The sequence below is a fragment of the Mesoplodon bidens genome (genome assembly GCF_964165515.1).
Source record: "Mesoplodon bidens genome assembly, chromosome: 2".
Classification (NCBI taxonomy): domain Eukaryota; kingdom Metazoa; phylum Chordata; class Mammalia; order Artiodactyla; family Ziphiidae; genus Mesoplodon; species Mesoplodon bidens.
In genome coordinates, this window is record NC_138177.1 from 117,462,366 (window position 1) to 117,477,795 (window position 15,430).

The window sequence follows — 15,430 nt, forward strand, 5'->3', positions numbered from 1 at the left end:
AAAATCACTGGAATCAATATAATTATCTTAGGAAAAATATTTTGTAAGACTTAATATATAATCTTTTTTTCTACAGAAATTGTGACTCCAGACTGCCATTTAGATAATATCTGTATTGCGGCAAATATTAATAAAACTTTAACAAAAGTGAGTAAAGGTCTTGAATTAAAAATACCCTCTATTTTGACATTTTGGTTTCAGTTTAAATCTTTCCAAAGTCACTTTTTTTAAAAAGAGTAACAAGCAGTTGATCTTCATGTAGAGTTGAAACTGTTTACATAGAGATCTAAGTACTTGATAGGATTAATTTGAAAATCCCCAAAGTACTGAAGAAGACTTACATATTTAATTTGTTACTTTTTCACTATTCGGTAGACTGGAAAGTTATTTTCAACATGTAAAGAAATTGGATGGATAAAATAGTAAAAACACACTTTGACCCCAGGCCATTTTCAAATTCTAAGGAGACATAGCTGAATGCAACTAGATTTTGTACACCAAAGTAAATACTATTTTAAAGAGTAAACAAAGTAGGACTTCATAAAATTACTGTCCTGAGATTAGAAGTGTGAGTCTCACATGACTCATTAACAATGAGGTAAAAGCAAATTGCCATTTTATCATGTAGAAAAATTTCTCTGGTTAATTAAAATCTAATTCAAATTAAGTTATAGTTTATTTTAATTAACTTTAAAATGATAAATTCAAATATGTATTGCCTTTCTGAAGTAACTTCTATGCCTTTTAAGCTATTTGCTAATCCTTTCTAAATAATTTCAGGTTTCATTGCTTTGTGTTATGGTTTAGGTGTAGTCTGATAACTTATTAATGTATAAGAGAAAAAAAACTCAGAACATATTTATCATGCAACATTTATTCTTGAAAAGATTTAGTAGTGCTTTAAACTGGTTTCCTTTCTCTGGACTCATTTTTGTTCAGATTAGGCACATAGAAGAACCTGTGGCTTTGCTACAAGAAGTCTATAGAAATTCTGTGAAAGATCTTTCACCGACGGATATAATCACATATATAGAAATATTAGCTGAATCATCCCCGTTACTGAGTTATACGAATAGCACGAATTCGGCCAAAGACACCCTTTCTAATTCAACTCTTACTGTAAGTATGTTGAGCTTTAACTCAATATAATTGAGGCTTAAACTTTTCCTTACATTTGTGATTAATGTAAAAGTCCAACATTTTTAAAAGATACACTTTTTTTTTCAACAGGAATTTGTAAAAACTGTGAATAATTTGGTTAAAAAGGATACATTTATAGTTTGGGACAAGTTATCTACAAACCGTAGAAGAACTCATCTTACAAAACTGATACATGCTGCGGAGCAAGCTACCTTAAGGCTATCTCAGAACTTTCAGAAGACCACTCAGTTTGATACTAATTCAAGTGATATAGGTAAGAAGCCAAGGTCAATTTCAAAGCAATCGAGTTTTCCAAACAAGCCATTCTCAAAAGAGAAGAAAAGTCTTTAAAATATTGTTAATTAAACTGGCAGTTGTTTTATCAGTGTAGACATGAATGGTGATGCATATCACATGAGTAGTTATGAATGAAGTGTGAATAAAAAGGCTGAGTGCCTAAGATTTGCCACCTACTTATAGCCTCCACCTTTTTCTATCTCTGAAATGTTTAGCATTTAAATGCTCAGAGACCATTACTCCCTTGTCATCTCATGACTTGGTAGGATATGTCTTGACCGATCATAGTACAGACAGATTTTCTGGTTGTAGTATATTTCATTTTTTTAAGTTTAATTTTTATTGAAGTATAACAGACAGAAAAGTGCACATGTCAAATGAATATAACTTGACAGATTTTCACAAAGTGAACACGTCTGTATAAACAGCACCCCAGAAGACCCCTCATCCCCCTGGCAGCCACTCCCTACCCCGTAAAGGTTATACCATCCTGACTTCTAAAACCATGCCATGAGCATAATTTTTAGTGTCTCTGCAATAGTCTATGGATAGATCATATTTTATGTAACCATTCCCTACTTTTCTAATGTTGAACCTTGAAGATGTTTATTTTTAACATTGAAATCCTTTGGGCATATATCTTTGTCCTGAATGTAGTATATTTATATTTCTCATTAGGAATCCTTTGCCTTTCAATAATATAAAGTAATTAGCATAGAAAATTGGAATGTTTCCTGCTTTATGAAATCTCATACTTAACACATTAAAAATCTGGATCAAATTGAGGCTGCCTGTAAAGTTGTTCTGAGGAAACAAAGTACACTTTCTGCAGTAATCATTGCATATACACCCCTATTATGTTTCTGGTTGTTATCCTGCTGTGCACCTATAGATATACAAAAATCATTATCTCATCGGGATTCACCAGTTACTCAAAATTAAGGTAACAAGCATTGTGACCATATATAGGAGCCTAAATTTCTATGATGTTCCTGCATGAAAAAGGTGAAAATGCACCAGGTAAGGAAATTATTACTCAAGAATTTAAGTCAGTCACTCTGTATATAATAATTTATATTGTAAATATCATCCTCTAATACATCGTATTTGCTTGTCTGCTTTAGTAATTATGATTTATAGCTTCTTTGTGTACATATATATTTTCTTTTATTTTATTCAATAGATAGAATTAAACCATGAATGCTATAGTGAAATCAAACAAATAAGCTTGAATCAGAGTTTTAAATACAAATTATAATGTCCAAACATCATGTTCAGATTATGTTCATTCTACCTGCCGTAATTAAGAAGTTGAAATATAACAATGATGGATGAAATTGTCTCTAACTAAATACATTGATTAAACTAATTTCAGAGAATTTATTATTTTCATGATTTTGTTTCAGCTCTCAAAGCTTTCTTTTTTGAGTCATACCACATGAAACATATTCAACCCCACATGAATATGGACGGAGATAATATAAAGATATTTCCAAATAGAAAAGCTGCATATGATTCAAATGGTAGGACTTTGACAATCTTATATACAATATTTCAATGTTTTGCAATAAATACCATACATTTGATTGTATCATATGTGCATATAACTTGTGTGGTTTTCTATAGAAAAATATTTTATGGTTATACACAGAGTTTCAATATTTACATTTGAGATTTTCATTATGATAAAAATACCTGGGTAGAATTTTAGCTGATGATACCTAGATCCTTCTTGTAATCGATCCTCCAACTCTGTAATTGTCTAATAATGTTAAGATCCCAGTGGAAATATACAAAGGAACTGTGATTTTATTCCTCATTTTGCAGCAGTCAGATGCTATAATTTTCATAGAGTTCTTCTAATATTTCTTCTTCAGTAATCCTTCATATTCCTCATTGTGAGACTGAATTTGGGTTTGTATGAGGAAGATGAATAGAGGTAGTGTTCAAAAAGGTAGAAAGTTATTGTTTAAGCGTGGATTTCTCTTCCACTCATTTCTTAGTTTTTGTACACTAAACTCTTCAACTAAACTAAAGGCAGGATTTCTTAAGAAATGGGACCCGAGAATGCTAGTACTAGCAAGTGACTTTACGATTATCTAACCTAATGTCCTCATTTTATGGATAATGGAACTAAGGCACAAGAAGCTAATGGGTTTGTCTCTATGTACATCAACAGATAACACAGAACTAAGACTTGAAGAGAAGGAGGTAACAAAGAAATCAGCCCTGACCAGCTTTCCCTTGTCACCTAACCACAGGCAAACTAGCAGCTGTTATTTTAATGTAACCATTTATCTGCTCTCGTAGTGCAATGCACTTAGGAAAAAAAAAATCTCTGCTGATAATAGAATTGTTGCTGTTCACATATAGGTTAAATATATTACCTATAAAACATGGATTATAATATTTTCTCAAAGCATTGTGGGTGGTCATACGTACAAATGGAAAATATATATAATAACACACATATGTCACTTTTACAGACATCACTCATTAAAAAATATGTTCTTTATTGTTAAAAAGCTTGTTGCACATCCTTTCTCAGAAGACCATCTTTTTAAAAAAAATTTTACAGCACTAATGTAGGAATTTTTTTTTCTAATCCATTGATATTATCCTTTCCATTTGTTCTTGTCATTTTTTATTCAAAAGTAAGAAACAGATGGCCATAAAAAGCAAAAATAACTAAGCCATACTGCCATTGAACCTATGGTTCTTACCCCATTACATCATATTCTAATTAACCAAGCACACACGTAATATTTAGGAGCAAATCCAAAGAATGTGTTAAACTGTTGTATTTTCAAAGACAATTTGAGTAGTATTTGGAAGCTGAGAATAAAGACATTGAAAATACTTATCATAGTGACAGATGATGAAATTGTCATGGAATTAATATCTCGAAGAGATCCTGTCTTACTGTATGGTAGTTTTGTTACATTTCATAATCATGCATGCAAACGCTGACATTTGAAAGGGACAGTAATATCAGCTCTCAAGAGAGCAGAGGGAGAAAATTTATTTTCCTCAAGGTTGCATCTTCAAAATAAGGACAAGTGTAAGAAACTGATCAAACCCACTCACTGATGTCTACGTGTGATTATTCATTTATTGACAAACTTCCTTAATAAAAACATTCATTAGTTAAAAGCTGCATAGTATCATTAGGAGGAAAATAAGAGTGGCACAGATGGATTTTTAATCCTTTTTATATACTGAATTTTAGTGCCTATCATTAGTGAATGAACCCCTAGTTTACTGAAAATAGGTACAGATCTGATATGAGAGTTAAAAGCAAGATCAGGCCTAGAATTAGTGAGAAATCATGGGAATTAAAATAGGTTCCAAATGATTTAAAAAGAATGAACAAATACTGGATCAATATTCAGAAAAAGATTAAAAAGGGATTTTGGACCATTCTACGTGGCATGAGTCTCCTTTTACCCACAGTCAAAAATTGATGTTAAATAAATATCTTCCTTTAGAAAGTATCAGAGTGATAGATTTTTTAAACCATGTTATCTCTTTGGTGCTTCATTTGATTTTGGACCACCCACTACTACAACCTCTGAGAAGTTGCTGTTGCATGAACTGGTTCATCAGCTGGACTAGGTCAAGGTCCCCTAAGAGGTTTCCAGGTTCTGCTTCCGTCCCTGGTCTGTCCATAGCAAATGCTGGGCTAGTTGTCATCTGGAGCCATCACAATTCCACTAGCCCAACCATGTTATACTAACATTATTTTTTTGATATAAGTTTTCTGGGCTGGCAGTTTAGGAAAATATGTAATGTATCTGAATTTCAACAAGGCTCTTAGCAGTATCTTGGGGTGCCTTTTTATACTAAGATAGAAAACGTGAATAGTGACACATTTTTGTAACTTCCGGCTCACATAACCATATCCAAAAAATATTAGTTATTAGTGTGATATTGTGATGTGGAGTGTTCCAACATTATATCACAGACCTTTGTTTTTTATGACATTATCAACATTTGTATTAATGATTTTGATTAATTTATGCTTTTCAAATTATTTGCTGGTGTCATAAATTTGAGGGAAAATGAATATGATAGAGTTCTTCCTAATTTGTCCAAGTATCTAAAGCAAACATATAACATTTCTAGTTAATAAGTATAACAATAATCATATTAATATAGCATCTTAAATTTTACAGAAGACTTTCTCGTATAATTTCATTTGGTCTCCACCTTATCCTAGTAAATAGCCAGAGGGAATATCACTACCATCATGTTATACATGAGAAAACTCAAGTTTACCCAGGGACACACAAGTAGGAGAAATGACTAAAACCAGAACTTCTAATTCCAAGAGTAAATTCTGAATATAAATTCCTCAATTTACTGTCCATAATTCTGTACAACAGAGAAAGAATGTGACCTAAGTGACAGCAGGAATTTTAAAAGATAATAGTTGTCGATGTTGAGTTGTTCACACACTTAATATCAGTGATAATGAGCTGCTGATAATGATCTCAAAAACCAAGGCAATTTGAGATCCGTTAAAATAGGTGTAGTGTCCAGGCTAAGGGAAAAATAGGCATGTGATAGTCTGTACTGATCAGGTAACATTTCTAGTATCTGGTTATGTGCTGATGTGCTGCATTTGGGGAGTGTCAGGGGTTCGGATAAATGGCTGCCTCGAAAGGCAATAAATTCCCTATGCTGTGTCGGCATAACTATATGTCATGAATTTAAAGAGGGAGCATTTCAGTGGGCATGAGGTTGAACTCAGTGACTTCTCACAACTCTTTCAATTCTAAACTTTATTAATACTGAAAATCTGTGATAATTTTCTCCCAATATCTTTCTAATTCATATATTTGCCCAGCAAAGTAGTAAGTCAAAATTTTATTTTTCAACTTTACTCCTTGGTTCTTAGTCAGCACTTGGATGTAAATTTATCTAGGACTATTTTTCTCCTAAATATAATCTGTGCCAAGGGAATGCTACAGTCCACAATCAGTTTCAGAGTCACAGAGGTCAGAGAATATGTCTTAATATGGTTCAATGATGTAAGCATAGATATATTATGACCCACATTTCAGTATCTGGGAATTTGTATGACTCCCTTTGGTCAATTATTATGTTTATTTTAAGAATTTCACTGGATACACTTATTTGATTGACAGGCAGTGTTGCAGTTGCATTTTTATATTTTAAGAGTATTGGTCCTCTATTTTCATCATCTGACAACATCTTATTGGAACCTCAAAGTGATGATAAAGCTGAAGAGGAGGGAAGTGTCATCTCTTCAGTAATTTCAGTCTCAATTAGCTCAAACCCACCCACATTGTATGAACTTGAAAAAGTAACATTTACATTAAATCACATAAAGGTAAGTTGTGTTTCTGTTGACTATTGATTATAATTGTGAAGCATTCAGAGAAATGAACATGTTTTGTAATGTCACTTTAATTGTGTGTGAGTTCTTGAGTTTAAAAATGCAAATTCAAAATTGAAATAAAAGAGTAAAGTGGTTTCAACTAATTTTTCTATAAAATATTTTTGTATTTTCAGTGCTCTTTAAATTTTATAATAAATACCAAAGAATTTTATGTATTTGATTCTCTGAAATTAAGCTATGTTTTAGTTTTATTTTTAAGTACATTGTTCATTTTGGAAGTCTCCGGCCCTTCAAGGAAGAAGTTATAAAAATGTATTAAAGAGATAAATGTTACTTGTATAATGAGGGAGGTGTTTGGTTAATTGTCACATAAAATAATACTTGCAGGGATTTGTGTGCTGATTAAAATAAAATCATAGAGAAGTTCATAATATTTCATAAAGAAATCATCTGAGACCACTTTACTCTTTTATTGTTATTCTAAATTTTTTTTCAAACCCATGTATAATTAAAACTATACAATAAAAAAAGATTAGAAATAACTAAGTATTTAGGGTTTTTATAGACCTAAAAGTGAAGGGGAAACTCAAAATCATATTTTTTGCTTCATTTTTACAGTTAATGGTTTATTGGGCTTTCAATTGAATTTCAATCTTAGTACATAATTAAAGTGTCTCAGAAACTCTATTTGGAGAACCTTGAAGCTGGGCAATTGTATTTGCATGTTTATGGGAACCAGGGGATTAAAAGAACATATAGTCAGCCCTCTGTATCCACAGGTTCCACATCCATGAATTCAACCAAACACAAATGGAAAATATTCAAGGGAAAAAATTCCAGAAAGTTCCAAAAAGCAAAACTTGAATTTACTGCAGCCCGTCAACTATTTACATAGCATTTACGTTGTATTGAGTTTTATAAGTAATCTAGAGATGATTTAAAGTATACAGAAGTATGTGCATAGGTTATATGCAAATACTACTCCATTTTACGAAAGTAACTTGAGTATCCGTGGATTTCGGAATGCGCGGGGGTCCTGGAATCAATCCCCTGTGAATATCGAGGGGCCACTCTATATGCATCCATACAGTACAAATGTGTCACTGTAAAGACAGATATCTGATGTAAAGAGAAACAAAATGTATAGAAAATGCAAGTAAATAGTAGCTCAAACCTAAACAATGGTGGGCATTCTGTTGAGGGAAAAAGAAGGTGTGAAATGTTTTAAGAATGGAAACTAAATTTAGATATTTTCAGATGCTAAATGCAAATGACCTTTTGATACTAGAAAACAAACATTGTTCTTTTACATGGTCTCATGGTTTTTCTACAGTTTTTATCAGTGGAACGTTTTGGCAGCTTAAGAGGTGCCAAGGGCAACCCACTTCGCCCATCTCTGTTTGACACAGCAACAAAACGAAACACACATTTACACAAGAGTTCTTCACCATTCTTAATGAGAAAGGTTGATTGTCCTTAATCTTCTTCTCTGTTCAAATTCTTTTCCCATTCAAAGTAATGACCACTCTGAAATTTCATCTCTTTCCTCTGACAATACATTTACCCAATCCATTTCTTCCCTCTGAGAATAAAATTTGGATACCATTTTATTCTCTAGGAAAATCGAAGTTATTTCACATGTAACACCTTACACTTTCTGATTCCCTGATAATTGCAACTTCACCAACTAGTATATACTTCATTACTTTAGAGGAATATTAATTATAGTTGTTATAATGATACAGATAATAATAATGATAATAATTATAGCAACCAATACTTTAATAATGCTTATATGGAAACACACTTTGTTCTAAGTTATTTATTTTAATTCTCCCAAGAACCCTATGAGGTATGTGCTGTTATCTCCATTTCACAGGTGAGGATACTGAGACTCTGAAAGATTAAATGCCTTGCACGTGGTCACTCAGCAACAGCTGGTAGAACAAAGTTTCATACTCACAGTCTTTCTCCAGAATCCATTCTTCCGCAGCTAAGATACTGTCCTGCCCGATGCTATTCTCTGAATCCCTCCCCCACCTACCTCCCAAGTAATTAAGCTTTGTCCATTACCTCAACTTTCCTGGATCTCTCCACATTGGTCCCAGTGTCTCAGCTAACAAATAGGCTGAAGTTTCTGGCTTCCTACAAAATGGGAGAGCATTTTCCATTGACCCTCTATCTCCTTCACCCCAAACTTAATAACTCCTCTTATTTTTTTTAAGCTTTTAAAAAATAGGTATGATCTATTGCCTTCATCTATAGAAAATGTGGATTTAATTTTCTTATACATGTCTTCCCCTGTGATCCACACACTCTCCCAACTATTCATCCTCCCATGCTTCATCAAATTTTGGGTTAAATCAGTTTTCAATGTGTTATGCAGAGCTGAATCATGAGGCTGAACCATTTTCCTGGTGTTAGTAAATTCCCTTAATTTAGCTTGCTTAGATTTCTATTTATCCATTACTAATTAGTCCCCAAACTTTCTGACAGTACTATAAATCTCCTTATAAAACATTCAAATGCATAAGATTATCAGCTAAATTAATGTTCTGGAGACATCCTTTTTAGGCCTCTGTGAACTTGATCCTGTCTGGATGGTCTACCCTTTGCCTTCTGTATAGCTATCAGCCTGGACATCTCTGTCACCGTCATCCTGGGCATGCAACTCTCTTCTCTCCTATGTCAGATTCAATGTTTCCTTGAACCAATGATTCCTCTTTCTTGGTTTATCTCTATATTTTGCTGGTATATTCTCCAGTGACTCTTGAGAAAGGTGCCCAGAAAGTCAAGTTTTTGAGCTCTTGCATTACCTTTTTAGCTAAGTATATACTATATTTATATCTTATCCATGCACTTAAATTCCATGGTATAGAGTTATAAATTGTGAATAATTTTTTCTTCAGAATTTTCTAGGCCTTGCTCATTTTTTTCTAGCTTTCCAGGTTAACCTGGGGAAGTTGCATGAAATTAATATTTTACTTAAAATTTGCATTCTTTTGCAAATGATCTGTCTCTCTCTCTCAAACTTTTGAGATCTTATCTTTATTCTCAGGATTCAATCAAAGATGAACCTTGGTGTGGATCTTTCTTTATTAATTGTACTAGGCATTTATGTGAGTCTGTTCAGTCTGAAAATGTATGGTCTTCAGTTTTACGGAATTTTCTATTATTATTTGTTTGCTAATTTCTTCCTCTCCAGTATCTCTGGTCTCTTCTCTTGTTATTCTTATGTAAATATTGGACCCCCAGCTGAGCCTCTGGGTATTTCTTTTTTTCATTTTAAGTTTTCCTTTACATTTTTATTTTTTTTCCTGCTAACATATTTTACTTCTGCTTTATACTTAATTATAACTGAGCACCCTTATTTTTTGAACTCTATTTTTGTTTCATGGGTGCAGTATTTCTCTGTGGTAGTATTTATATTTTTTTAAAAACCTGTGTTCTACTCCCTACATTATGTTGCTCGTGATTTCCTCAGTTTGGCTTGTTGGCTTTTTGTTCTTTGTCTTTCATGGTAGAGTGTGTCCTCGGAGGTCTGGTAGTTCATGGCCATCCATCCATATCTAATAATGAGACATTTGAAAGATGATTGTGTGTTCAGGTGGCTTGTGGCAGTGATATGCCTCCCTAGAGAGTTATCATCAGGCTAGTTTCTGGCCATTGCACTGGAAGATCCTGAAGTTCACTACCTAAAAGTCATTTCTCTTTGGCCTTTAGTTTCTCAGAAAACTTTTAGTCTCATGCCTAAAGACAGAAGCTCACTGCAAGGATTAGGAGAATAAAAAGAAAATGGTGGGCAATGGTGGGTGCTCAGCATGTAGACAGACCCTCACTTAACCCGTTTTTTGAGTGATGCACTCTCAGCTGACTCTAATTCCTCAATTCTAGGGTCCTTCTGGCTCCTCTATCTTATCTGTTTGTTTTTTAACAAGAGTGGGATTGGGTATTTTCCTGGCAGTTTTGGGGGAACTGGATGTAGAGTTTCAATTTTCTTCACATAGCATGACCTCTTTGAAAAAATTTCTTGTCATCTCTCCAATTTTAGTTCAATCACTGTCTTCCTAGACTTACTCCAATCAAATTGGCCAGTGCTCCAACCATTGATCTAAGTGTTGGATTTTCTATATAGGCCATTAAAACAACTGTCTAATTGTATTAAAATCATCTGGGCTTCTGTCATCCTTGAGGGCAGATGCTTTATCTTTTCAACTAAGAATCCCTGGCTCCTAACACAGTGCCTATATTTGATACTCAACTAATATTTTCTTTAATGAATAGTTGTCTGAAGATTTGCATTTGGCTCTGTTTTACTCCACTTATCAATGATTAGTCTTGCATATATTTTTTGACATCTCTTGGTCTCTCAACACAATACCCACTCACAGAGCTCTTTTGAGGATCAAATTAAACAAAGTAGGGAAGAAAGCACCTAGTTAACTATAAATTGTTATATAATTGTAAACAGTTTTTATTTCTATAAGACACTAGCATAGGTATACAGCATTCTATGAATAACTTATTAAAATGTACAGTGCATTAGGTATTGTGTTATGATTAGTTAATATTAATATATGATAAGGAGAACTCTGCTATTTATTGAACAACCTTCCTGTAGTCTATTTGATCAGCCCCTGTCTATGTCTGATCTTACACTCACTACTCTTTACATCATTCATTGCTTGAACTGCACTGGCTTCTAGATGTTTCTTGAAGACCTTCATTGAGTCTCACTTCAGAGGTTTTCCATTTTCCATTCAAACTGTACGGAACCCTCTGTTCCCAAGTCTTTAGGGCTCACACTCTCACTTAATTGAAGTATTTGCTTAAATGTCATTTCCTAGGAAAAGCCTCCTCAGGTTACTTCTGTTCTCCTTTCCCTGGCTTATTTATTTTGTTTAATAATTTCTTATCTCCTCATTAGAATGTAAGGTCAATAACGCAAACACGGGGCTTCCCTGGTGGCAGAGTGGTTGAGAGTCCGCCTGCCGATGCAGGGGACACGGGTTAGTGCCCCGGTCCGGGAAGATCCCACATGCCGCGGAGCAGCTGGGCCCATGAGCCATGGCCGCTGAGCCTGCGCGTCCGGAGCCTGTGCTCCGTGGGAGAGGTCACGACAATGAGAGGCCGGCGTACTGCAAACAAAACAAAACAAAAAACACAACGCAAACAAAAAACAAAAAACAAAAACGCAAACACTTTTTTCTTTTGTTCAGTGCTGTATTTTTAGCACCTGGATCGATGACTAATATCTAGTGCATATTCAATAAACATTTACTGAAGATAATGAGATATGTCATGCATCATTCTAAATGACATACATGATCTCAATTGACAATAATTCTCACAAATTCGTGACACAGGATTGATAAAATATAGCATGGTTGCAGTATAAACTTCAATTTTTTCACACAACAGTAGCATTCACTTATTAGCATTGATTTTATGCTTTACTTTTTAGGCATGGTTTTAATTATATTGCTATGCAAAATGGTATTTTAAATATAACCAAAATGATGTTGTATGTATAACTTTTTCTCTTTTTCCCATCAGTAAAATGTCTCTTTTTCAGACCACAGGTAAGTATAGGAGTCAATGTGCATTTTGGAACTACTTACCTGACACCATGAATGGCAGCTGGTCTTCGGAGGGCTGTGAGCTGACATACTCGAATGAGACCCACACCTCATGCCGCTGTAACCACCTGACACATTTTGCAATTTTGATGTCTTCTGGTTCTTCTATTGTAAGCCAATTTTCCAAGTCATATTTATAAATCTGTTTTTTTCTTCTTCTTTATGCCATTCAAGAGAATATTTAATTTTTATATGTTTTCTTTGGGTGTAAATAGCATATTTAATTTACTGATACAATCTCAACATTACCTTTTTTTAAGTCTTTCTTTTCTTACCTGCCTTCTATGACATATCTAGTTTGGATCTTTGGTTATTTTTAGTGTAAGACTTACCTAATCTATAATATCTAGTAGATTGTGTATTAAATATCTATCCATTGACTCTTAGTTTTTAATGCGTCTTTTAAGGACCATTTATACATTTTAAAGTATCATGGACTTTAAGGGCTTTTGCCTTTGTATTGAAAGTTTATTTTTACTGATGACAAATTCATTAAAAATATTTGATACCTGGTCAATAAGTATTAACACATTCATAACAAATACCATGTTTTAATAATGTAGAACCCCGCAAGATTTTTAAATCTTTTAAAATCTTTCTAAGGTGAATAGCTTCATAATATGTATTTTACTTCAGTAATATCTTGCTTTTACATTATATAGGTTTTTATTTTATATCCTTGTATTGGAATCTTTAGATTACAGGCTCATTTCCATACAATACTTAAAATCCATCAAATACATATCGTGACTAAATAAATCTGCCTAACCCTAATGTCAGTGACAAAGATGATTTTTTTTCTGAATGTTAAATAAACAAAGATGCCTCTTAAAACCATCTGGTTGGAGTGAAACCATCCTTTCCCATTTCAAAGTCTCGCAACTATACTGTTTTGTTATTCTATATATTCAGCATTTCTGATACCTTTGTTTAATATGTTTAAATGAATTACTGCATAGAAATTACTTGTTCTTACCACTGATAAAGCTGCTTTAATTAACCATTTTCACATTACAACAATGAATTGCCTTTCTAATACCAAGAAACTGATGGTGATATCATTGTTAAACCATATACTAACATATACTATGCTTAAGGAAAAAAAATCACTAATTACAGAACTGTTAAAGTGTTACGTGATTTATATCAGATTTTCTGAATGTTGAACATTTTCAAAAGTACAAAAATTTCTCATCTAAATGCACATTTGTATTTTTACATTTTATGAACAGTTTAATGTTTCACCAAAAAGCGAAGTTCATTATATGTTGTAGTTCCTTTGATGAGCTACTGAGTTATTCTTTTAACAGTTGTATTATTATTTTCCCTTAGGGTATTAAAGATTATAATATTCTTACAAGGATCACTCAACTAGGAATAATTATTTCACTGATTTGCCTTGCCATATGCATTTTTACCTTCTGGTTCTTCAGTGAAATTCAAAGCACCAGGACAACAATTCACAAAAATCTCTGCTGTAGCCTATTCCTTGCTGAACTTGTTTTTCTTGTTGGGATCAATACAAATACTAATAAGGTATGTAGATCTCACTTACTCTCTATTTTTATATTCTAAAGTTTTACTTTCCTAAATATATATGTCATAGAAACATGAATTGGAATTAAGGGCTTAATGGGGCAAATACATGATATACTTTGTTCTTAAGGTGTTTCTAAGTTTGAGAATGCTAACATATCTGAGCAACTTGCTTAGTAATTCCATTAACCACAGTGGCTCTCATTATGATGAACTGCAAAAACTTGTCAACAAACTGAAGAAATGACCTTATTTTGTTTTTTGTTTTGTTTTGGTTTGTTTTTACATGGGCATTAAACAAAAACGGAGGGGAGAGAGAGGGGAGAGAGAGAGAGTTGGAAAAAATGTTTCTCTCAAGACAGGGATGGAACACAAAAGTGGCTAAGGTTCATAGGTTGAAATATGATGAATTAGCTCAACCTAGTAAATGCACTTTTCTAACCGTTTTCCACCATTATTGATCTAGAGCTTTATCAAATCGTTTCCATCTTGAGCTAGTCTGGGTCATCCTCGAAGCAGACACTAAAATGGGTTAAAACAAGCAATAAATTTATTAAGCGAAATGGCTATGAGAGAAAACAGGAAGAGAGAGACTTGGAGAGCCATCAGACCAAGTTGCAGGCCTGAGTCTGAGTGAAGGAAAGAAAGGTGAAAGGATGAGTGAGTAGAAGCGCTTTACACAGCCGTGCAGTTCTAAGGAAAGCCCAGTTTGCCTGTCAAGGAGTCCTTTGAGAAGACCCTCGGCCAAAGTCACATGGCAGGTCTCTCAAGAACAAGAATGTCTTGCTGTGCTCAGTCAGTGGCTGTCAGCAGCCATCAGGAAACATGAGCACATCAGTGGCTTTCCTGTATAGCAGCTGCAGCCCGCCCTGCAGCTGGAGACCAGAGAAGTGCATCAACATGGCCACAAAACATTAAATTGCCTCCATATTTCCATTCTTATTAGTCATCTTTCAAGTACTGAGACTAACCATCAGTTATCAAGGTTTTCTTCTGAAGTAGATGCCACAAAGCACCTATTTTAAATAGCCTACAGGAGACTGTAAACTCCGTATGTTTTTGCTTGTTTGTTTGTTTTGCAGTGGTATTTATAATGCCTGTCAATTCTGTGTACCTCCCACTATCCTCCAAAGCCCAATTCCTCCTTCAACTTCACCCCACCATCATCCTCACCACAAAACTATTCCTTGCAGTGTTTATTTACAATTCTATTTCACCAGTGTTTATTTTCAATTCTATTTCACCTATCAAATTCTTCCCATTTTAAAGCCGTATTTCAAATCTCCCTTCCTCACTGAAGTTGTTCCCAAATTTTAGTCACCATTCCCAACCTTATATAGTACTCTCGAATATATTTTTATAGGTAATCTCATTATGTTTGAATTATACTCTATTTTATTAAGTGCAATAAGTATGTAAATGTTATGTTATCTCACCAGTAATAGATTGTGTT

The 15,430-nt window shown here is 33.7% G+C and overlaps 1 protein-coding gene across 2 annotated transcripts in view; it reads left to right on the forward strand.

Moving 5' to 3' along the window:
• Positions 1-15,430, forward strand: part of ADGRL4 (adhesion G protein-coupled receptor L4) — a 121,652-nt gene that overhangs the window by 73,979 nt on the left and 32,243 nt on the right. For both annotated transcript variants that reach the window (XM_081224714.1, XM_081224713.1), the window contains 7 exons: positions 77-147; positions 940-1,119; positions 1,231-1,414; positions 2,844-2,960; positions 6,588-6,793; positions 12,378-12,551; positions 13,774-13,977. In XM_081224714.1, coding sequence (XP_081080840.1) covers positions 77-147; positions 940-1,119; positions 1,231-1,414; positions 2,844-2,960; positions 6,588-6,793; positions 12,378-12,551; positions 13,774-13,977 — 1,136 coding nt within the window. The remainder of the gene's footprint in view (positions 1-76; positions 148-939; positions 1,120-1,230; positions 1,415-2,843; positions 2,961-6,587; positions 6,794-12,377; positions 12,552-13,773; positions 13,978-15,430) is intronic.